A 25,774-nucleotide genomic window follows, 5' to 3' on the forward strand; every position below is an offset into this window, starting at 1 on the left:
TGGATGGATCTGGAGAACAGCCCACAAAAGACCCACATGAAGGTTCAGCTGAAGATTTTACTGTCCCACCCACAAAAGAGTCATTTGACCAAATCACTGTTGTAACTGATGACGGAAATATTACTGAGACTGGAAGAATGACAGAAGTTTCAAGTGTAGAATTGTCCTCACAGGTCACAGCATTTACACAGGAGTCTTCTGTGACTAAAGCACCCTTTGTTCCTACCACATCTCAGCTTGACGTTTCCTCAGAGACAAGCGTTGAAGACAGAGCAGAATCAACGGCGGAAACTGAGATGACAGAAAAAGAAGCGGAAAGAAGCACCACAGAACCATCAGTTCTCCCCAGCCTCAGTGCAAGAAGCACAGTCTTCACCTTTAAAGAAGATGGCTCTGGTGATGAAACCCCTGAGATGTTGACAGAGTGGCAAACAGTAACAAAAGCACCAGTCTTGTCAACCACAGCTCAGACAGTGGAATCCTCCACTGCCATAAGTGCAGTCATGCAAGAGACAACTGTGGACAGTGAGGTAACAGAAAAGGGAGGATTATCACCAGCTGCCAAACCGGGTACAACTCCGTACCCGGACATGGTAGGATCTGGAGAGAAACCCACTGAAGATGAGGACGAGAGCTCGGGAGAACCAATTACCCTTCTACCCACAAAGGAACCATATGACAAAATCAGTGTTGTGACTGATGAGGCAGAAGTCACAGAAACATCAGAGAAGACCTCAGTCACTTTAGTTGTGGAAAGTACAACAACATTTATTCCAGAATCTGCAGTAACCAAAGCAACCACTTCACCAAGTGCAACTCAGCCAGATGTCTCATTGGTAGAATTGGGCAGTGGTGATTTTACAGAGAAAGCTCCAGTCCGAGGTGAAGTGAAAGAAGATGTAGGTTCAGGTGAAAAACCAGATGAGATTTTCGCAAAGGAGTCTACAGTCACTACAGCTCCTCTTGTGACTGGCACAACCAAATTGGATTATTCACTTCCTACATTATCTCCTGTTTTAGACATTAGTCTCACCTCACATACAGACACTATGGAAGTGACACAAACAAAAACATCAATCACTGAATCACCATTACTTACTTCTGGCAAAGAAGACACTGTTGAACTAACTATGGAACCTGTCGTGAGTGAAAAGGCAGTAGATATGACAATCACCGAAGAGCCCACAGTTAGACCCAGCCTTGACATGACAACAACACATTTCACCACAACAGAGGAGGCCAGATCAAGTGGCCTAACGCCCGTCATTCTGACAGAGGAATCTGACTTACCAACAGTGTCTTTCTTGCCAAGCACAGCTGTGATATTGGAAGAATCCACAGCCATACCTTCGGAAGTTGTTAGTGGTGGAATCACACAATTAATGACTGTGGAAAGTGAAGAAAAAGACAAAGAAGGAGTAGCATCAGTTGCGATGGCCAGTACAACTTCATTCCTAGACATGGATGGATCTGGAGAACAGCCCACAAAAGACCCACATGAAGGTTCAGCTGAAGATTTTACTGTCCCACCCACAAAAGAGTCATTTGACCAAATCACTGTTGTAACTGATGACGGAAATATTACTGAGACTGGAAGAATGACAGAAGTTTCAAGTGTAGAATTGTCCTCACAGGTCACAGCATTTACACAGGAGTCTTCTGTGACTAAAGCACCCTTTGTTCCTACCACATCTCAGCTTGACGTTTCCTCAGAGACAAGCGTTGAAGACAGAGCAGAATCAACGGCGGAAACTGAGATGACAGAAAAAGAAGCGGAAAGAAGCACCACAGAACCATCAGTTCTCCCCAGCCTCAGTGCAAGAAGCACAGTCTTCACCTTTAAAGAAGATGGCTCTGGTGATGAAACCCCTGAGATGTTGACAGAGTGGCAAACAGTAACAAAAGCACCAGTCTTGTCAACCACAGCTCAGACAGTGGAATCCTCCACTGCCATAAGTGCAGTCACGCAAGAGACAACTGTGGACAGTGAGGTAACAGAAAAGGGAGGATTATCACCAGCTGCCAAACCGGGTACAACTCCGTACCCGGACATGGAAGGATCTGGAGAGAAACCCACTGAAGATGAGGACGAGAGCTCGGGAGAACCAATTACCCTTCTACCCACAAAGGAACCATACGACAAAATCAGTGTTGTGACTGATGAGGCAGAAGTCACAGAAACATCAGAGAAGACCTCAGTCACTTTAGTTGTGGAAAGTACAACAACATTTATTCCAGAATCTGCAGTAACCAAAGCAACCACTTCACCAAGTGCAACTCAGCCAGATGTCTCATTGGTAGAATTGGGCAGTGGTGATTTTACAGAGAAAGCTCCAGTCCGAGGTGAAGTGAAAGAAGATGTAGGTTCAGGTGAAAAACCAGATGAGATTTTCGCAAAGGAGTCTACAGTCACTACAGCTCCTCTTGTGACTGGCACAACCAAATTGGATTATTCACTTCCTACATTATCTCCTGTTTTAGACATTAGTCTCACCTCACATACAGACACTATGGAAGTGACACAAACAAAAACATCAATCACTGAATCACCATTACTTACTTCTGGCAAAGAAGACACTGTTGAACTAACTATGGAACCTGTCGTGAGTGAAAAGGCAGTAGATATGACAATCACCGAAGAGCCCACAGTTAGACCCAGCCTTGACATGACAACAACACATTTCACCACAACAGAGGAGGCCAGATCAAGTGGCCTAACGCCCGTCATTCTGACAGAGGAATCTGACTTACCAACAGTGTCTTTCTTGCCAAGCACAGCTGTGATATTGGAAGAATCCACAGCCATACCTTCGGAAGTTGTTAGTGGTGGAATCACACAATTAATGACTGTGGAAAGTGAAGAAAAAGACAAAGAAGGAGTAGCATCAGTTGCGATGGCCAGTACAACTTCATTCCTAGACATGGATGGATCTGGAGAACAGCCCACAAAAGACCCACATGAAGGTTCAGCTGAAGATTTTACTGTCCCACCCACAAAAGAGTCATTTGACCAAATCACTGTTGTAACTGATGACGGAAATATTACTGAGACTGGAAGAATGACAGAAGTTTCAAGTGTAGAATTGTCCTCACAGGTCACAGCATTTACACAGGAGTCTTCTGTGACTAAAGCACCCTTTGTTCCTACCACATCTCAGCTTGACGTTTCCTCAGAGACAAGCGTTGAAGACAGAGCAGAATCAACGGCGGAAACTGAGATGACAGAAAAAGAAGCGGAAAGAAGCACCACAGAACCATCAGTTCTCCCCAGCCTCAGTGCAAGAAGCACAGTCTTCACCTTTAAAGAAGATGGCTCTGGTGATGAAACCCCTGAGATGTTGACAGAGTGGCAAACAGTAACAAAAGCACCAGTCTTGTCAACCACAGCTCAGACAGTGGAATCCTCCACTGCCATAAGTGCAGTCACGCAAGAGACAACTGTGGACAGTGAGGTAACAGAAAAGGGAGGATTATCACCAGCTGCCAAACCGGGTACAACTCCGTACCCGGACATGGAAGGATCTGGAGAGAAACCCACTGAAGATGAGGACGAGAGCTCGGGAGAACCAATTACCCTTCTACCCACAAAGGAACCATACGACAAAATCAGTGTTGTGACTGATGAGGCAGAAGTCACAGAAACATCAGAGAAGACCTCAGTCACTTTAGTTGTGGAAAGTACAACAACATTTATTCCAGAATCTGCAGTAACCAAAGCAACCACTTCACCAAGTGCAACTCAGCCAGATGTCTCATTGGTAGAATTGGGCAGTGGTGATTTTACAGAGAAAGCTCCAGTCCGAGGTGAAGTGAAAGAAGATGTAGGTTCAGGTGAAAAACCAGATGAGATTTTCGCAAAGGAGTCTACAGTCACTACAGCTCCTCTTGTGACTGGCACAACCAAATTGGATTATTCACTTCCTACATTATCTCCTGTTTTAGACATTAGTCTCACCTCACATACAGACACTATGGAAGTGACACAAACAAAAACATCAATCACTGAATCACCATTACTTACTTCTGGCAAAGAAGACACTGTTGAACTAACTATGGAACCTGTCGTGAGTGAAAAGGCAGTAGATATGACAATCACCGAAGAGCCCACAGTTAGACCCAGCCTTGACATGACAACAACACATTTCACCACAACAGAGGAGGCCAGATCAAGTGGCCTAACGCCCGTCATTCTGACAGAGGAATCTGACTTACCAACAGTGTCTTTCTTGCCAAGCACAGCTGTGATATTGGAAGAATCCACAGCCATACCTTCGGAAGTTGTTAGTGGTGGAATCACACAATTAATGACTGTGGAAAGTGAAGAAAAAGACAAAGAAGGAGTAGCATCAGTTGCGATGGCCAGTACAACTTCATTCCTAGACATGGATGGATCTGGAGAACAGCCCACAAAAGACCCACATGAAGGTTCAGCTGAAGATTTTACTGTCCCACCCACAAAAGAGTCATTTGACCAAATCACTGTTGTAACTGATGACGGAAATATTACTGAGACTGGAAGAATGACAGAAGTTTCAAGTGTAGAATTGTCCTCACAGGTCACAGCATTTACACAGGAGTCTTCTGTGACTAAAGCACCCTTTGTTCCTACCACATCTCAGCTTGACGTTTCCTCAGAGACAAGCGTTGAAGACAGAGCAGAATCAACGGCGGAAACTGAGATGACAGAAAAAGAAGCGGAAAGAAGCACCACAGAACCATCAGTTCTCCCCAGCCTCAGTGCAAGAAGCACAGTCTTCACCTTTAAAGAAGATGGCTCTGGTGATGAAACCCCTGAGATGTTGACAGAGTGGCAAACAGTAACAAAAGCACCAGTCTTGTCAACCACAGCTCAGACAGTGGAATCCTCCACTGCCATAAGTGCAGTCATGCAAGAGACAACTGTGGACAGTGAGGTAACAGAAAAGGGAGGATTATCACCAGCTGCCAAACCGGGTACAACTCCGGACCCGGACATGGAAGGATCTGGAGAGCAACCCACTGAAGATGAGGACGAGAGCTCAGGAGAACCAATTACCCTTCCATCTACAAAGGAACCATACAACAAAATCACTGTCCAAAGTGGTGTCCTTGAATTGATGACTGTGAAAAGTGAGGTCATAGAACAGAAGGTGGACACTCCAGATATAGCATATAGTACCATTCTGTACCCAGACATGGCTAGATCAGGAGCACCGCCCACAAAAGGCCAGCTAGGAGGTGCAGCTGAAGCTATTATTATCTCACCCACAACAGAATCATTTGACCAAATCAGCCTTGTGACTGATCATGCAGAAATCACAGAAACATCAGAGAAAGCATCAGACACTTTTGATGTGGAAAGTGCCACAACATTCATTATGGAATATGAAATTACAAAAACAACTGTTTCATCAAGCCCATCCCAGCCAGAAAGCTCTTCCTCAGATTCAGGCAGTGGTGATTTCACAGAAGAAATACCAGAAAAGGATCCCATCGATGAGAATTCAGGTGAACAAACAGAGATGTTTACCAAGGAGTCTGCTGTCACTACAGCTCCTTTTGTCGTCAGCACAATAAAAATGGATGACACAGCATTCACATCCTCAGGTATAGATACCAGCCATACCACACAAGACACTATTCATGTTACCCAAACAAGTGCAACATTAAGCACTGCAGAGCCATTAGATATCTCAACTATAGATATAACTGATGTGAGTGGCTTGGCAGTAGAAGCAACAGACGCAACTAAGAAGCCCTTCATTAGTCCCAGCCATGACCTGACAGGTACTCCATTAACCTTCACAAAGGAAGACAGTTTTAGCAGCCAAACTCAAGCCATTCCTATGGAGGCATCTAGTCTAGCAACCTTTTCATTTGAGCCAAGCACAATTAGGTCATTGTCTGCACCCACAGGCTCACTGTCAGAGGTAGTTGGTGGTACACCTATAGAAAGTAAGGTGACAGTGCTTAGCACAGCTCAGCCAGTAGAATATTCCTCAGAGTCAGACCACCTTGAAATCACACACAAACCTATTGAGATGACAGAAGACAAGAGCACAGATGACCAAACACTGGACTTTACTGAGCAATCTGCTGTAACAAAAGCTTCTCTTGTGGGCATCACATCTCATTCAGAACAACCATTCAGCTCAGAATCACCTTCTGTTTCTTTAACAGTGAGTAAACACACAGGAGCAGTTGGCACACAGACATCCATACCCTCCCTAATTCCCTCTGTATTCTACCAAGATGTAGATGAGCAGCATGTTTTCAGCCCAAGTCCAACAAGCAGCCAAGCCAAAAGCAGCATTCATGAATTCTCACCAACCAAACCGTACCACACAGGAAAAGCAACCCCCTCAGCCCTTATATTCACAGAGGAAAGGACAAAAGAGGATGAGTTGTTCTCATCAGTGACTGAGAGCAGAAAAGAAAACCTCACAAGTACCAAATATTTAGATTCCACAGCTCCTGAGTTTGTTTCCATCATTGATGGTGACAGTGCTTCACTGGTTGAGGCCTCCTCACTTTTCTCATCTGATATTCTTACAGAGGAAGCAGGGGGTGTGACAGCAGTTACCCTCCCACCACCGACAGCTCTCCTCACAGAGCAGCCTGAAGGTTCTGGTTCAGACACGACCACAACTTTCACCACTCCCTCAATGCATGTGAAGTATGAATCCACCACACAAGGACTGAACCATACTCTGATTGACACATCTGAAGAAGTGAGCTCAAGGATAACAAGTGTCACAGAGGAGGACAAAGTAAAGAAGGACACGGTGGCTAATGCAACTGTCCCATCACTTTCTGCTGATGTGTCTTCAGAAGAGAAGTATCTAACATCTCCCTCGCCTGTTTACACAGTTCACCCAGATGGAGAGTCTATCACCCAGCCTGATGCGGTAATTAATTTGGGCACCAAGGTCAGCCCAACGCCTTCAGATGGGGTGACCAAACGTACTGGAATTACAGAGTCTCCACCTGTGGCCACATCTAGGCTCACCACAATGCAGACTGAAGCCAAATTGCTGACCACAATTATCAGTAAGCCAGACAGCACTGAAAAGACTCCCGAATCTGAGCTGAAGTCTGTTGAAAGTACTTCTAAGGGGGGAGAAGGGGGGGAAGAGGAGTCAGTTTCTCCTGTCACGGAAATGCCCCCCAGCGACACATCCAGTGATGCTGAGGCCCCTGTCACCAGCACGCCATCAGGGGTTGTTCCAGTGGCTTCAACGATCCCAGCAGAGGATGAAGAAGTAGACTACGATAGTTCATCAAGTCCTCCACTGCTTGAAGGTCTGCCTTCCACTCATGAGATTGAAAGCACTCTAACACCTGATTTGGACCTGGGACACACCATCGTGGGCCAGGTGTTTGACATTCCAGGTACTGGACTACTGTGTACTTAATGGTGTCAGTATGCTAGGTTTTTGGCAATGTAAGAATGTGGAGCAGCTGTATTTCCAAACAGTAGTCTTGAGATGATATAGTAAAGCAGCGTAAACTTTTCTGATATTGAATTCTCTAGGTTTATTTTTGAGAAAGGTTTCTGTATTACACCAGTTTTTGGAAATTGTGTTTTGTTTCCCTCTTCACAGGAATAAATTGTTGCACTGAAAACATGTGCCTGAATGGGGGCACTTGCTACTCAATGGGAGAATCTTACACCTGCTCCTGTCTACCTGGTTACAGTGGTGATAACTGTGAAATAGGTATGGTGAAATAGGGCTGCCAATCTGTTTGTCACTCTTTTTATTTTAGACCAGTGGTGAAACATTTTATATATGGACACTAGAACTGTCTTTGGCTGTCCTTCATGCACTTCTTAAGAAATTTAGCTAAAATGGCAGTTGGTGTAAATGTTAGTGGTAATTAAGTAAATCGGGCCAGAAGTGGAAATCGGAAATAGATACAACTCTTTTTGTCGACCTCTGTTCTACACATTTTCATTACCCTTTCTGTAATTGCATTTGGATTGTAACCACTGTTGTTCTATTTTTGTGTCTAGACATTGACGATTGCCAGTCCAACCCCTGCCACAATGGAGGCACTTGTGTTGATTGTGAGAATGCATTCATCTGTGTGTGCCTCCCAAGCTATTCAGGCACCCTCTGTGAAGAAGGTAAGGCTCTTGGTCTTCTGGCCTTGTTGATCTGTATGTGCACTGTCCCTATCTCATCAGTCATTATATTATTTAATTACCTTTTCTTTAACAGACGCTTTTATCCAAAGCGACATACAAAAAAGTGTGTACCAAGGTTACTAGAACAAACTACAGAACAGGTCAGATAAGATACAATTCACATAGAATCAGTTGTATAGCCATCAACATTAAGTCTAGTACACATGGCAAATAGGCTAAGTCAGTAAGGAATTAGGTCAGTAACTACAGTACCAGTCATTTTGCGTCTCTTCATGTGGATTATGTTTTAATTTGCTTTATTTTTTTAAATACAATTTAGATTAAAAAACACCTATTTATTTTTGCAATTGGTTTTCCAGCTCTCTGTCATGCATGCTTTGCAGACAGTATAGCATACAATAGTCACTTGGAACCACAGGCCAGCTGTGACAATTTGTCTTGAAAAGGTCAGTTACCTGAACAGTTCATGACAGGCAGAGCATCTGAATCATAAAATTAAAAAGGCAGGTGCTGGGGGGAATACCAGCCCCCCTCCCTACTCCTACCACCCTCTTTCCTTCCTATCAACTTCTGTCCAAATAACTGGACCCCCACTGAGGTGGTCTCTGAGTCATAAAAAATCCTTATCTCGTGCTTTAAAGGGTCTGTTACATCTCCCCCAAGCAGCCATCTGAGGGAACTACCTCAGGCTACAGTCTCCACTCATCCCTGACAAAAATGCCTGCCTCTCAGACTTGAAACATGCTGTCAAATCTGACTTACCCTCTGTTGCAGGAAAAAATGGCTGTTGACATGGAGCCAACTAATTATTTGTCAATGAGAGCGAAATATCAAAACTGTCATAGTTTGGTCTAGGAAAAAGAACAATCATTAACTGACTCATAGTCTAGACATGTATCTGTAGCTATTCTCATTCTTTTTCCATGACTTGTCCTAATTGTCTTCAAAAGAAATAGAGGGCAATGAGAGCTCGGCTGAAAGTTGATCAGATGTACAGCCATTTAAATGAGTGCAACATTCAAAAAGTTCAGTAACTAAAACCAGGCAATACATTATACAATTTTGCATATGGACTTATTGAAGCAATTATTATATTGCCAAAAAATAAAATCTATACACCCCTCAAAATATGCCAGCCATTCAAGCTGCCAAAGTCAGGTTTTTGCATGTCAAGTTCAAAAGGTTGTTTGAATAGTTTTACAATTAAGATTATTTGAGGAAAACCATAATTTGACACACATTTTCATTACTTCATGATTTGCTCCCGTTGCATTTACATCTTAAATACTTACAGTACATGTAGTACTAGATGTGCCAGTTTAGTCTGAATTTATTCCACATTGTGCCAGTACTAACCCTACATTCCATAGGATAACCCAGTAATGTAATGTAATACAGTGACCCAGATAGAAACAGTCAGAAGCAGTTGAATGAAAAAGTTGTGCCAGTATACATCCAGCCACTCCAATAGTCTTTTAACAGTCTTATAATAGAGGCATAATGTGTGTTTGCTATAAAGGTAACAAATGACATTGGAAAAGCAGCTGCTTAATTCAGTTCATACTTTTTGTGGGCTTGCCCCTTCCACTTTTCAGTTGCATCCGCAGTCTTTGGCTGGGCCACAAGCAGTATGCTATGTAACACCCTGACTGCTGAGTATATGAAGTGTATACCCCACTGTCATGAGCTTCTCCAAAACCGCACCCACAAAATATTGTAACATTTACGCAGCAGTGACTCAACCGCTGTTGCCTATTGCTAATTCACATCTGCTTTCTCAGGCTTTTTCGCCAAAGAATATGTAACAAGAAATAAACAACAAAAAACAAACACATTTCTTTTTCAGCTGTAGGATTTAGACAGATGCACCATTTTTTATAAAATACATATTTTTAGCAATATTTTGTAAAGGCAAGGTAATCTTGAGGTCACTTATTACGGAAATATGCGAATAGAATAAGATCTGCAGAATATGGGGAATGGGTTCCTGTCCAGATTTAGAATTCATTTGGGTTATTTCTTTACATCCATTTTAAGCAGTGAGACCAATTTCTCTGGCATTTTCCTATCTCATTCATCTCAACTTCTATTCAAAAAGTATGAATTTCCTCTGTACTGACTGAATTAACCATAATGGCAGATATAAAAAGGATACGGAATTGATGCAGAAAGGAATTATTTTAAAATATAAAAATGGGAGAATTTGAGACAAATAGATATCAGGGCGTCTACCAGAGACGTGACCTCCTTATTTTTAATGGTCCAAGCTGAGGCACTGAACAGGCACGGGATGCCTACAGCGTGCCAAAGTCCCTGGCAGTCTGCCTGTGATTCTCCAGATGTGCATGGCGTCATGGCCGATTGTCACCACTTTCCAAGCTTGTGTCCCCAAATCACCTTTCGTTCCTATGGCTGGCATTGGACACCTGTACACTCCTGTAGCTCCTTTGACAGGCAGCCAGCTTTGGGTAGGCATGCAGCTGCCCCCCCTCCCCCTCATTCACCTGGGTACCCCCCCCTCCCCCCCACCCTGTCTCCAGACTTCCTCTCCAAGCTCAGAAGACCTCAGACTGTAAAACTGTCCAGACCTTCCTCTGAGACATTGGGTCACATTATAGCACATACTCTGCTTGCCTTGCACCAAAACAGAAGCCAGCTCTTTAGATGGTGTCCTCTTTTGCCCTGGCAGCATGTAGATGCCTGCACTGCAGCAAGGAAGTTAAAAAAACCAGACCCCAACAGCACGTTTAACAGTTTTATGGAAATACTTTCCATGCGGAGCTCTATCCCCAAACGAATGGCCTATTTTCTCTGATCTGGACTTGACAAGCTTTTATTTTGGAATTTCATGACGATAGCTTGGCGGCACGGATGGTGCAGTGGGTAGCACTGCCGCCTCACAGCAAGTAGGTCCTGGGTTCGAATCCCCGTCGACCGGGGCCTCTCTGTGCGGAGTTTGCATGTTCTCCCCGTGTCTGCGTGGGTTTCCTCCGGGTACTCCGGTTTCCTCCCACAGTCCAAAGACATGCACGTTAGGCTGATTGGAGAGTCTAAATTGCCCGTAGGTATGAGTGTGTGAGTGAATGCTGTGTGTGCCCTGCGATAGACTGGCGACCTGTCCAGGGTGTATTCCTGCCTTTCGCCCAATGTATGCTGGGATAGGCTCCAGCCCCCTGCGACCCTGATCAGGATAAGCGGGTTCAGATAATGGATGGGATGGATGACGATAGCTTTACTTCTGTTATGGACTGAGAGCTATACTGTACAATGTGTATGCCTCTTTTGTTTTACACATGGTTTACTGATCCTTTGGTACATAAGAGGCTGAATAAACAATAGTTAAAATAGAAATTACCTGCTAAAATTGACTCGCCAATCTGTGACAAGAAAGGAAACCCCTGATTGTGCTAATAAGTCAAAGTAATGGACAGCTGTTGATTTAAGCACCAAATTTAAGCACCATATCCTTCCGAGGGTTAAAACCATCAACCTCCTCTTGTTATTGGCCGCTCGGCTGTGAGCAGCAGGTGTTCCTCTGTTACATTCTACTACTGAGATATAAAATGTCTGCCTTTTCACTAATTATATTGTTTATACATCGAACCAGGAGCAGTAAATAACGAGCTGAGAACAGAGAGGTTCCTCCTATCATTTCATTTGGAGCAAAAGCTTACTTTCAAAAAGGCATGGCAAAAGCAATTATGCTGCAGACGAAGGTTGCTCTGTCACCTTATACATAAAAACCAATTAATGGCTAATTTGTTATTTACATTTGTTATTTACATTAAATAATATTCTTTTTTATGTGCCACAATCCCTCAAACCCATCACTCATACTGAATTGATTTCTGGCCCCTCCCCATTGCTGATGCCAAAGGTGTGGGTGATGTTTAATTCATGCACTCTGATTATGACAGCTGTGTGGCTGACATGTCAGCCCGGTTATGGATTACAGATGTCTGCAACAAAACAATATTTACTTTTCCCCCCTTTAGAATCCTCCTCTGGGGAAGCTATATGTCGACTTTTAATTTATGACGGACCAGCCCTGATACAAACACATGTGTACTGCTCTCTTGCTCATCCTTTAAAAGTTTCAGAGCCTGCTATAACAGCTGTTAACAGGACATTTTTATTTGAAAATGAAGCAAATATTGTCATTAGAGCACAACGTATGAGCAAAAGTTCAATCCTAGTGTGATGCTAAGCTATTTGTCTTCCTTCGAGTGTCCCATTCCATTCAGAAATATATAATTCATTTGTACCTTTTTTGCTTGGAAAACATACTCAGAGAGAACATTACTGTCCCTCCAGGGTACAGTAATTTGGGAAATTTGATCCTTGAAGAACAAAAATGGAAAACCATAAAGTGATCTACTGTCACTTTACGTCTGAGAGTGCACTCATAAAAACATCATTATTCCTTCGGGGATGTGTAATTTGGCTGATTGACTTCCAGCTGATGACCCTAATTATTTTGTAAGGAAAGGGATGCTTATTCCTAATTATTCATTAAAGGTCACTCTTTTCCACTTCCTGACTACCAGAATTCCTACTGAGTTTGACAAGGTTAGGAAGCCACTTCTTTGCTGGTTTACTTCGTGGTTAACTCTGCACAAATACAAATATTTTACTCACTGCAGGTGCTTATTCTCAAATGAGCAGGATGGCATGTAAAAATGTTTACATCAAGATCAGTTCTTTGTTAGTTAAAGGGATAGTGCGGGGACTGCAGTTGCATTGTGACGTATCCCTTCACCTCAGACTAAACAGTTTGCTAAAACATTTATCTTAAGAACTCAGTTCAGCCATTTAATGTCCATTTAGAATGAAAACAGTTGTTTTTAGGTTCTTTTCTTCATGTGGCTTTTAGTGAACACTCCATATTTTGATATGAATCATGCATTTATAGATCCCACACCCTTTTTTCATGCCGCTTAGTCAACCATGTCAATATAAAATAATCTATTCTTTTTGTCAAGCAGTAATTCTTTTTATTTAGCAGTAAATATTTAGCACTGCCTAGCACAAGTTTGCACATGGGTGTAAGAACTTGACAGATGTTGCAAAACAACATCTTCAGCTGCAGAAAAGGAACATCTCCATGAGAAGACTAGACCAATTAGGTTGGAGAGGTGAAAAATAAGTGCTGGAAAACAACTGGTTGCGTCATGACCGCATCCATTACGTTAATCTTCAGGGGCTTGTTGATTGTCCAGATTGCAAAAAAATATATTGTAAATGACAATGACTGTATCGCATACCAGAATCAGTGAACGGATAGTTTTATATTACGACCAAATATTCACAGACGCACTACTTGTGAAATCCATGATCAAATACGGCCAGTTGGAAAGCAGCAGACTGCTGAGGATTGTAAAGCTTGATGCAGTTACAGCTGGTTTAGTAAAACACGAGTAGACTGCTTCTAACTGAATGTACTGATAGACACTTAAGTTCTCTGAGATACTATACAGATGATAACTCCACTGGCAACATTACTTAGTGAGCCTAGATGGGCTAACTCAGGGGTGTCCAACCTTTTTTTTGAATCACTGGCCCTTTTCGGATAAGACTGGACACCTAAATGGTCTGCTCTCATCGCTGTGTATCCACGTGTTGGTACAGTTCGCAGCAGAGCGGCGTTTAAAATGTCTTCTTGGTGAACGTCCTTCCTCAGACACGGAGAGCTGCGAATACGGCTGGCACAAGTTCCACGGTCACTGCTACAGGTACGTTCCCCAGCGGAGGACCTGGGACGTCGCCGAGCGGGAGTGTCGTCTGCAGGGGGCCCACCTTGTCAGCATCCAGTCCCACGAGGAGCAGCTGTTCGTGAACCGTAAGTGACTGCCTTTACCTCACAGGTCACAGGACTGACAGGGAGGCGTTGGGCTGGGAGGCCTCTAATTGGGGAAACTCCCTAATTCGGACAAATTATTTTGCGCATCGAGACCCCCCCGCTCCCATTTATTCGTCCTAGCTCTCTGCTCGCCTTCCAACCCCTCGCCCCCGCTTCACTGGACCGCCGCTCCCAGACATAACATGTCCCCTCCCTGACCCCCTCATCTCTTCCCATCGTCTGACCCCTGATCTCGTCTATGATTCCCCACACTCTCTCCCCTGTCACTTTTCCTTCTGCCTCTCGCCCCCTGATTCTGTTGCCCCCTCAATGACCCACTGCTGACTCCTCTGTTGCCTCTTCCGTTCCTGCTTCCACCTCCTTTAACCCCCCCCCCCCACCACCCAACATAGCCCCAACTCCACCTGGACTAGTCCTATAACAGGGACTCCATTTCAGACCATGACTATTCCAGACAGAGAGGCTCTGACCATTACAAACAGTGACTATTCTGACTATCCCACAGACTTCCTTTTAGCTCTGCATAACTGTACAGGATAACACCATTTGATATACTGGCTAAAACCCCAGGGGCTGTAATAATGAGTTTGCCATTCCCTTCCTGGCAATGCTCCACTTACATAGTCCCTAATACAGTCTACATGGTTAGTGTATATTGGTCTTCCACTGTACGACAAGGTTAAAATAGAATACAAGACTAGAATAAGGAGCTGTTGAATATGTTTGGCAATCAATTTGGTGTCACAGGAGAAACTTATATTATCTTTGAGTGCAAGAAAGCAGGCCCATGGAAAAGGAGAAGTGATTCACGGGTATAAAAATGCCTCTTTGTTTGACTGTTTCTCCTAAAAGCCTAATATGGCAGAAGAATCTGCTGCTGACCTGTGCTTCATTCTTCCCTTGTCAGGCTTGGGGCACGATTACCAATGGATTGGCCTCAACGATAAAATGTTTGAAAACGATTTCCGTTGGACCGATGGGCGACCAGTGGTAAGAGATTGTTTTTCTTACACCTTCTCAATGGGTTGAATCATCAGAAAAGCATTTCTGACTAGGGAAACTATAGAACATCTGTGGAAATTCTTATCAGTGCCGCTGTTACAGTTCTGTTATCAAACACGTCACGGTCTAAACATCAAACCATGAGGTTTTTATGCATTCTTGTCATGGTATCTCAGTTGGACGAAAATACCTCTGTAATTCCCTGAACTACATTTTAAGCTCTTGTGAGAATACACCTCTGAGAACTTATTTTTATAAAGTTTTTTCAAGGCATTATATCTGTGTGTGTGTGTGTGTGAGCCAAACCATGTGTTCCTCAGACAGTGTCTGTGCTTGCGTGTGTGAGAGAGAGTGTCTGTGTGTGTGTGTGGGTGAGTGCGTGTGTGAGAGAGAGTGGGTGTGTGCAACCATGTGTTTCTCAGAGTGGAAAGGTTGGGGGGGGGGGGGGGTGTTCTTCTCTATGTGGACAGGAAAGTGCCTAATTGCTCCATTCAAGGCCAGGGTGCTGATTGGCCCTTTGCTTCAAAGGCACAAATACAAAAGAAAAGGGGGAGAAAAGGGAGGTAGAGGGGCCCCCGGGGGCCTGGAGATAAACCTTGGCTGTCCATCTAGGACTCAGGGCTATGGACTGCTGTTAAAAATAAAGACCTCTGTGGGGGCAGGGGCAGGACAGGTGTGGACAGGTAGACTGGGGCTTCTGGAAACCATGGCTAGGGGAGGGGGTACTGCAGCAACCAGCTGGGCACCACCTGTGCTATATGTTTCACATCAGCTGGAAACATTTTAGGAACCGGAGGGGAAGGGGGGGGGGTGAGAATCCAAAACCCTAGCCACAACCTCAGGACTGTGTTAACTGGGCGTAATGACAGAGGGAAGCCGAGTTCAGAGAAAGGGTTCGAGCTGAGGCGTGTTGAGAGATGGTAGCTAAGATCACTTGTGCCAGTCCTAGATGGTGTATTCAGTTTAGCTTGTGTCTGGAAAAAGCCATTAAAGATCACAGTACCCAGATGGCTGTATGCTTCACAGAGTCCCATGAAGCATGCACAGTCTGCATATGACAGTGAGCATTTAAGTACCGTAGTATGAAGAAATAATATCCCAATATTATTAGCCAAACATATTTCTACATGTATTTATCTTAATGGATTAATTAACTCAGTATCTTCTATAAGAGTTTCCTCTGGGGCCAGCTCCTTAAAATGCTTAAGAATTATATTTATCATTTATAATTCAATTGAACTGATTTTCCAATCCCCAGAATTGGCCAGTGAATGACCCCAGGTTTTAGACTCACAGGTAGTATTTAGGTGTGCAGAGAGTTGTCTGCTACTACCGAGTTGCACATCACCACAACGTCACCTTGGAGCAGCCGATGGCGCCAGGGGACTGGCATATTAAAGTGGAGAGAGCGAGAGAGAGAGAAAGAGAGAGACGGATGTTCGTTCACACGGATTCAGTCATGTCTCCTCTCGTCTCGGGACCGCACCGAAGCAGATTCACACACAGCTGGAGCTGATTTTGAGGAGATGAAAAGCAGAGATGTGAAACAAGCCTCAGGTGTTCCCCACCCCCCCTCGTCATGGCAACCTGGAGAATGGGTCTCTCCTACTCAGAACAGGAAACGCAACACAGCGTATTAAACGATGTGGAAGAACGCGCCCTTGTGATTTAATTGAGCGTAGTTAGTGGTTTCTGAGATCAAAGACGGCCCGTCTCTTCTCTTCTTCCCCCTGCCTCTGATTCCCTGAGAATTAGCTAGAAGAGTTTACACACATTGCCCAATTGTTTGTGACCCTCTTGTGTAAAGTAAAGAGTCGTGTAACCAACAATAACAGTGTGGATGTTTACCTTCATAGGGATCTCCTTTAGTTAGACAGTCTTTTTTTTTGTTTTGGAGTGGGGGCTTTTCCCAAGAAACGCTGGGTCCTGATGTCACAGCTGGTGGAGACGTGATGCGCTCCCAAGATTTCGGGGGCGGGGGAGGGCGACGGCCGAGGACAATCCAAAGGGCGAAGGGGCCCAGATTTGGAAGCGAGTCGGGGCGGGCCTCAGTTGCAGTGTGGAGCCAGTTCGTGCGAGATGTCGGGAGAACAGAGATGCCTTTTTTTCTGGGCTGGAGCCGGTGAAATCGGGCAAACAGCCGATCCAGCCCAGGGGCCCAGAGGAGAAAACTCCCTGGCCCCCGTCCACAAGGTTTCGGCTGTCAGAAACACTCTGAATCGCTGGTCAATTAAACCTATATGCAGTGAGGCAATGAGGCTGAGCTTCTATACAAATCGGAGACAATGTAAAAACAACAAGGGAACAAGGAACCGGAGAGCAGGCAGTAAAACTGACCTAAGCAACACAAACATGTCAGTGATTGGTGCTTTTCAAACAAGGAGCTCACAGGTGATGTCATGACCACTTTTAATTCAGGCAAGCTCGAGAGATGATGACAAGATGATAATTGTAACAGGGGCATTGACTAATGTGACTGGCCACACAATACCATAGAATTTACATATTCACCTGCTTGGGATGAGACAAGAGACTGAAGTCTGTGTGGACATGTGGGATTAATGCCCCCATGTGGAGTCCTAAAGTACTGCATGCAATTTTCTTTTTTTTAGTTTTTTTTATCAGCAAATGGTTATTGGTGTGTGAGGATGCAAGACTTTGCTCAGCAGACCTCTACCTAATGGAATGCTCTTTAGGCTTAAGCGTTTTAACAGCACCACAGCACTAAGGGAATGCATGCTGATCTCTTTTGGCAGTGCAGGTACTGTTTTCTCTACCAAACTGAACACCTAGGCTAATTAACTGCAAAATATGCCCTGCCACAATCAAGTGTGATTAATGAGTCGGGTAGTAGGTAGATAGTAAAACCTCCTCAGGACAACACTGTAAGTGCAGGGACTGAAAGCCCGTTCAGAATGCGTTCTTTCCCCCCAGAGACAAACTTCTCTCTGCTAGTCCTTCTTCTGCAGTGAGCCTGCACCGTGGTGGAGTTTTTTTTGTTTGTTTTCTAAGCTGCATCTTCCAAGAGCCCGAGGTAACATTCCCCATGCTGGATGCTGTGAAATCTGTCTTGGGACCTGAGCAATGACCCAAAAAAAATGCCCCAGAAGGTAATTCCAAGTGGAGGGAGGCTCGGCTCTTTGTTTGAAATTTACTATTGACCATTTTCCAATTACCATCTTAAATACCCATGGGAATGCACCATGTTCTTCCTGCAAGGTTGATTGTCTTGATCTTTTTTTCCCTCTTTTTTGATCCCTCTTTGGATGTTTGAGATCATTTATGAGGTATTCCCTCTTTTGGACATCTAGCCAACTACAGCAGACCTAATTTTGCCGTTGTTTGACCCTGCTCCACTTGAATGTCACACTCAAAGCATAAATCAGGAATTTTAATTTGGCAGTTGAACTCTGAAATTCTGGGCTTGGATGCGTCTTGCCGTGACGCCGGAAATGCCTTGGACGGTGGCCGGAGGAGCTAATCCGGCTGCCGCCGTGTCTCTGTGGAGGGGGAAGGGCGGGAGGGAGGTGGTCTCAATTTCCATACTGCCTGAGGTTGTCCAGCTGATTACCTGGGATAGTCTGCAGCAGAAAGGAGAAGTCTTAGAATCAAGCATTTCTAGCCTATAGGTTATCAGAGCACCAAAGCCGAAGCCAGGACTCCTGTAAACAAGAAAGAGTACTCCACCGTGTACTCCAACAACTGGCTAATAACGAAACACAATATTCTCAGAGCTTTAGACAAGAACAAGAATTTTACCATTTCCCAACAAAGCAGTGTAGAGTGTCCAATGGCGGAATGTACTGACATCAGATATTTAGGTTGAGGGGTAGATGTGCATGTTTCTTTTCACCTGCTCTAGAACATTCCCTGCTTGCATTTCGTGACATGAGAATTACAGGGTTTGAAGTGACATTTTTGTATTTTTGTTTAAAATTCTCTATTTGTTATTCTGTTATATGTGTAGTGTTGAAAAAAAGTAAAAAGTTTAAAGTGTAATTCCAGCTTTTAGGAAGTTCTAAGTGATAAAAACCAATGAACTGACAAGAACATTAAAGCTCAGGAACTGTAGAAATGGTGTCGAACTCTGTAACTCTCAGGTCTCGATTTATTGACAGAACCTCCGACCGTGCCAGCATCCTTCTCCGAGAATCTTTGCACAATGGCACTTTTAGGAAAATAAAAAAGCGAGTAAGCAGTATAGCTGTGAAATCAAGCTTGCAGTTAGCTGTGCACAGCACAGTTTGCAAGAGGTTCTCATTGTCAGAGTGTGGAAAATGTTACCTCAGCCACAAAATAGAGGGGAGATTTAAAGTTTTGAGCCGGCCAAGACGGACGCCACGTGAGCTAAGCAAAATTGCTCTCTCAGAGATTTGATACCTCCACGTCTGGGTGAGGTGCTTCTGGCCCGATTTTTGCCTCATGGGACTTTTTTCCCTCCTGATTCAGGCGAGGAGCGATTACGTTTGCGCCAAAACAAACGCGTCTGATAAGGCGATCATTTGGTCATGCTGCAGATCTCTGGGACGGCAGCCCGCTTGCCAAAATTCGGACCAGCCCTCTCCCTTTAACCCCGCTTTCACGTTACAATGCTGCTGGAGTAACCAAACGGTTCCCATGACTGTGTGACCGGAAGGCTTTGTGCGGCAATTACGTGTGTCAGTCTAATTTCCCCGTCACTGCAAAATGCTGAACAGCCCTAATCAGCTTGAGGTAATTGGAAGGAATTTTATCGGAGGGACATTTATAGCCCATTATCCTGTGCAAGTGTTTTCCTGCCGGCCAATGACTGAGTGTGCAGACTCTGTACCGGGAGGGGGTTATGGGAGTGATCAGAACAGAGCTGGCCTCGTTCAGTCACTGTGACCTGAGGTGATAAAACACTGTTACTAATGGAGGTAGTGAGTGACTGAGTGACTGATTGAGGGAATGGGCTTCTACCACCAGTTACAGCCAAAAACATACAGGCAAACCTGAAACGTACCGTACAGGCTAACCTGAATAGATCATTTTAAAATCAAAGTCAAAAAAGAAAAAGAAAATGTATGTAATTTCTAAACTAACAGAAAAATACTTTTCTGTGCTTGACTGACCTTGCCTGGTGCAACTGAGCCAACCAAGAGGACCACAACATGGTGTTTGCACTTTTTGAGAGTATTAGGTTCCAATACACCAGCTCAGTAAAGCATAGAAAGGTATTTGAATCCAAACCAGCTACCTATTTAACCCAGGTCTGCTTCCATAAAGGAAACACTTGTGGAATACACTTTTCTGTTTCTCTTTCTGCAGCAATATGAGAACTGGAGGCCGCACCAGCCGGACAGCTTCTTCACCTCTGGAGAGGACTGCGTGGTGCTGATCTGGCATGAGGACGGGCAGTGGAACGATGTTCCCTGCAACTACCACCTCACCTTCACCTGCAAGAAGGGCACAGGTGAGAGCCCAGGCATGGTCCGCAGGGCCCCACACACCTACATACAGGGCCCCAAACTCAGGACCCCACACACCCACATACAGGGCCCCAAACTCAGGACCCCACACACCCACATACAGGGCCCCAAACTCAGGACCCCACACACCCACGTACAGGGCCCCAAACTCAGGACCCCACACACCCACGTACAGGGCCCCAAACTCAGGACCCCACACACCTACATACAGGGCCCCAAACTCAGGACCCCACGCACCTACATACAGGGCCCCAAACTCAGGACCCCACACATCTACATACAGGGCCCCAAACTCAGGGCCCCACACACCTACATACGAGGTCCTCAAACTCAGGGCCTCACACACCCACATGCGGGGGACCAAAATGTATAATCCCCTGTGCTATTACTGTATGTCAAAATATTGTTTTTGGAAGGCATCTCATGCCTATGAGTTTATTAGACCCTAAAATGTACAGCTAGGCACTGCCACTGTACCCTTGGGCACGGACTCTGCAGGAGTGCGTACCCAAAACTCAGTGAACTTTTTGCAAATATTATTCTCCTGGGAGTAATATAATAGTATAATTTTGTCCTGGGCTTGGGAATTTCACCCGGCAGCCCTGCTTGGACAAGGTAGTAAATCTGCATTGCCTCTGTAAAAATCTGATTATACATAAAGGTGAGCGAAATGTAAGTGTTGTTCTTGCGCTGTGTTCCTGCCCCAGTCGCCTGCAGCCAGCCTCCGGTGGTGCCGAACGCCCGCACCTTCGGCAGGATGCGGCCACGCTACGAGATTAACTCGCTGGTGAGGTACCAGTGCAACACCGGCTACATCCAGCGCCATGTGCCCGTCATCCGTTGCCGTGGAAACGGGCGCTGGGACGTCCCCCAGATCGCCTGCATGACCCGTGAGTCTCTCTCTCTGGCCCCACGCTAACGCTGTTACACTCCATGAGGGGCACAGCTTTCAGAGCCCTCCAGTCAATTTGCGCTTTGCTCCCACTCTTACACCATAACACTTGACAAGGGACGGGGGGTTTCCAGTTAATTAGCCACCAATTCTCACCTGGGTGAATAGGTGAACTTAGCTGGGAGATAATGACTTCAAGACATTTAAGTTTGAAGGAAACCTGATGGACCCCACTGCCCTCCAGCTCTGGAGGGGCTTTCAGATCACCTGGCCTTTTATTACATTTTGGCAAACTGCAAAAATGACTTTCACAGATTTCAGTATGCATTCAGTACGTACAGCGGGATATTTCTCTGAATATCCCAGTTTCCCCACCATTCCACTACACTACTGCCATACAAGCACCATTAATAAGCACTTCATTTCTCTTTTCTATGTAATGGTTGAGGAGTATCAGGGTTTAGCCAGTTCTGGACCAGATGATCGAAAAATGATCAAGACCTGCTGAACAAAACAGCTGAAGTTATGTTTTGAAACAGCTGGTAGCTGGTTGACCAGTCCAGAGCAGCTCCATACTCAAGAAATGGTTTGACCGTGTCAAGCTATGTTTTGAAACAGCTGGTAGCTGGTCGTTTCAAGCTGGTAATTGCTGGGTTTTACACCAGGGAGGTTACTCATTTGGTTTGTGGTCTTTCCTCAGACAGTATGAGGCAGGTGGTTCAGACAGATTGACATGCTGCCACCTATGGCTAGAACCCATCCAACCCACCTCTATGGGCTGGAATACAGACACAGATGAAGCTTAGTCCCGGACTAAATTGAGTTTTGTATGATAAATCTCCATTTAAAATGTAATTTAGTCTTGATCTGTGTCTCATTCATTCATTCATTCATTATCCTAACCCGCTTATCCTGAACAGGGTCGCAGGGGGGCTATCCCAGCATACATTGGGCGAAAAGCAGGAATAGACCCTGTACAGGTCGCCAGTCCATCGCAGGGCACACACACCATTCACTCACACACTCATACCTTTGGGCAATTTAGACTCTCCAATCAGCCTAACCTGCATGTTTTTGGACTGTGGGAGGAAACCGGAGTACCCGGAGGAAACCCACGCAAACACGGGGAGAACATGCAAACTCTGCACAGAGAGGCCCCGGCCGACAGGGATTCGAACCCAGGACCTCCTTGCTGCGAGGCGGCAGTGCTACCCACTGCACCATCCGTGCCACCCTGTGTCTGTGAGGCCTATATGTTGATTTTAAACTAATTGAAAATGTTTGTGTATTATTCCCGCAGCGTCTTCGTTCCAGCAGGACTACACATGGAGACACATGTACAATTACAGTGGCAAGAGGAGGACCCATCAGCCGCAGAGACGCCATCATGGCTGGGCCCTGAGAGTGGACAGACACGGGCGCTGACCCCCGCGACCCCCGGCCGGAGACCCAACCTCGCCGTGCATGAGGCCTAACCCGCAAAGAGCCCACTCTCGCACACCCACGGACATCAGCCATCGAAAAGGCCAAGAAAAATGGCAGCACCAACAGGATGTTAAAAACAGGACTGTTTTTACAGTCAAGACATGAGAAGCAAGTGCCTTGCTTTTCACTTCTTCTTTTTTTTGTTGCCCGATGTTTTTATTTTGACCGTCATTTTGTTTTTAAAAAGACAGCAAAAAGGATACAGACAGCTGGTCACAGGGAACTCTGCCCCCGGAGACCGTTTGCTGGTGGATATGTTGATTTCTTTTTGTGATCCAGCCTGCTTCTCTGACAAGAGTGCATAATTCAAAAGCTCTTTTTGTAACAGTTTAACTGTCCAACGGTTTAACGAGGGAAAGCAGTGATGGAAAAAAAACAAAAAACAAATATCAACAACTCAAGATATTGTAAATACACCATGGAATTTACGAGCGTTAATAACATGCTCCGAGGACTTTCCGCCCCAAGAGACATGGACACAGTGTCTCTTTCTGCTGCTCTTTTGTATACTTTACACAGAATCTATATGCAATTATACTGGGAGTTATTGACAGGAGGGTGGTTTTCACTGATGACAAGGATGATTTCTGCCATTTTGGCTCTCGAGGTAATGCACATTTCTGACAGCGACCCCAAAGGCATTTTACAGGGGAGGCGGCCAATGGTTGGAGAGGAGAGCGCAAAGGCCCCAGCCACGGACCATGCAGATTCTCAGAGACTGCCAGGAGAGCTAGAAGTGGCTCGGAATACAGGAAGTCACCTTCCCCAAACAGGAAGTTATCTTTCTGCAGCACAACGCTTATCGTGTGAAGAGGTTTGAACCGCTCCCCAGCATGCACGAAGATGCTATGATTGGTGAATTTGGTGGGGAGAAATGCAGAAATGTGTAATACATTTAATAAATTGATAAATGTGTGTGTATATATATAACCGGTTTAATCTTTAAGTGTGATACAGATAAAATTACAAAAACAAAATATTTTATGAATGTGTGAGTGCTGCAGACTCAGTCAAAAGCTAGAGATCTTGTTGAGCTGCTAATTAGTTAGGTGTGCTGAATTATGGTTGAGATGAAATCCTAAAAGTAGATCTCCAGGAACATGGTTTGGCAGCCCTGGACTATAGTAATTGAAGTAAAACCAGAGATTTAATTTATTCAACATAGGAGCACAGGAGGCAAATTTCTATTCGCATCCAGTTTCTATCCCAACATTCTTTGCTGTGTTTACAAAAATTTCATGCTACTGTCTTTATTCTGCTTTAAGAAATCTTACTGGGTTTATAATTCAAACTCTACTCTTTCCTTACATGCATTTGTTTTCTAGAACCATCAAACTACTATTAAGAGAATGTACTTTGTAAAAATCCACAGAAAGACTTGAATGGGAGATACAAATAATTTATTTTTTTATTTTTTTTATTTTGTTGCATGAGGCCAGACATTCTGGAGATGCAATCACTTGGCCTTATTGTACAATCTTGTTGACATGGATTAACAGATATATATTTATGCTGTGCAAGAAAGCATTAGTCAGTGTGGTGATTGAATATGGTACTTATCTGTCACTAATGAACTCACACAGTATCCATGGATTAAAATTCCCATGGGTTCATAGCAATATTGAGACCAAAACAGAACTGTGTCGCTCAATAATGGATGACTCTTTATTTGTTATATTCCCAGCCATGATGTGTTTTGGTCTGATTGCTTAGTCTTTTGACCATCAGAATGCACATAATATCTTTTATATTTATATTATAACTTGTATATTTTATAATGTGAATGTCTGGGATGTTTGTGAATTATATTTTTTAAAATAATTTGTAAAACTTTTTGTACATGCTCTGTCACCAAAGAAAATGTTTAATGCATTCTACTGAGTCTGTCTAATTTCTCTTATCTTGCTCAATGACAATAATAAATAATAAAATGTGCAAAGATTATTGTGACATCCAGGTGAAAAGTACTGCAGTTTTTAGATCTGTCCTTTTGTTTGCCTGAGATTACATGATATTAGCTATTAGATGAAGAAGAAAAGAGTTACCAGAGTAGGTGGAGACACTATTGATGTCTGCCATTTTGAAATGCTTATTTATAGCAAAGAAATGACCAATAATTTGTGGAATTTGAAAACACAAAGTTGGGATCTGAATATGTATTCTACTGGGTATTTGTAACTCGCACTGGTGTTCTGAAATGCTGAAAAAATGAAACCAATGATGGGTATTCCTTGAAATGTTTTCACCCAGAATGCAGTTTGGCTGCCCATGGCAAACTTTGCAGTGGGCAACACAAGCAAAGCAAGGTTGATTAGTTGTCAGTTACAGTCTGAGTGGGGCTAGACTTAATGGGGTGTATCAGGAACATACAACATTTCGAGAGTATTACATATTTAATCTAAAACTGTAATTGGTATTACTTAACTAGAGCTCCTTTGCTCATTTGAAATGACACTATACACTAGGATATTGAGCTGTTATTAATCCTCTGAAGCTATCATGCACTCAATGTGAAGTTCAAAATGTGTGAACCTAAAAATGACTCCATTTTGTTTCTTCAGTTTTTGCCTGGGCGGGATATAAGGCGAACCATGGAAAGCAATACTGAGCTTACTGAACTCACTTTAAACCCAACAAAACAGATTTAGACAGCAGGCAAGTTCGTTGGAGCACAAAGTTTTACACAATTATGACCAACTTCACTCATTGGTCTCAGACTTGCTGCTGGGATTTCAGAACATAGAAATCCTGTAATTGCAACATTTTCACTGAGAACATAATAATGTGGACCTTTCTTTAGGAACTAGTGTAGTGTGAAATGACTCCAATTCTCCCAGTCCTTTGTCATCACCAAAACGGCAAGAGTCAATTCATTAAAAAATATAGATATCAGTACGGCTGTGTTTCTGAAAGGCAGGCTGGATGCATTATACAACGAGGACTCCCGTTGAACCTAC

The 25,774-nt window shown here is 44.2% G+C and overlaps 1 protein-coding gene across 2 annotated transcripts in view; it reads left to right on the top strand.

Moving 5' to 3' along the window:
* The window catches only part of LOC133140446 (versican core protein-like), a 79,938-nt gene extending 55,275 nt beyond the window's left edge, over positions 1–24,663 (top strand). Inside the window, exons 1-8 of one of the 2 annotated variants that reach the window (XM_061260420.1) lie at positions 735–7,371; positions 7,584–7,697; positions 7,994–8,107; positions 13,809–13,967; positions 14,896–14,978; positions 20,280–20,424; positions 21,148–21,330; positions 22,633–24,663. In XM_061260420.1, coding sequence (XP_061116404.1) covers positions 1,050–7,371; positions 7,584–7,697; positions 7,994–8,107; positions 13,809–13,967; positions 14,896–14,978; positions 20,280–20,424; positions 21,148–21,330; positions 22,633–22,757 — 7,245 coding nt within the window. In that variant the 5' untranslated portion in view covers positions 735–1,049 and the 3' untranslated portion in view covers positions 22,758–24,663. Of the gene's footprint in view, positions 1–734; positions 7,372–7,583; positions 7,698–7,993; positions 8,108–13,808; positions 13,968–14,895; positions 14,979–20,279; positions 20,425–21,147; positions 21,331–22,632 lie in introns of those variants that run through there. The other variant, XM_061260421.1, reaches the window with a different exon arrangement.
* The last annotated feature ends 1,111 nt before the right edge of the window (positions 24,664–25,774 follow it).

Source organism: Conger conger, chromosome 11 (assembly GCF_963514075.1).
Source record: "Conger conger chromosome 11, fConCon1.1, whole genome shotgun sequence".
NCBI lineage: Eukaryota > Metazoa > Chordata > Actinopteri > Anguilliformes > Congridae > Conger > Conger conger.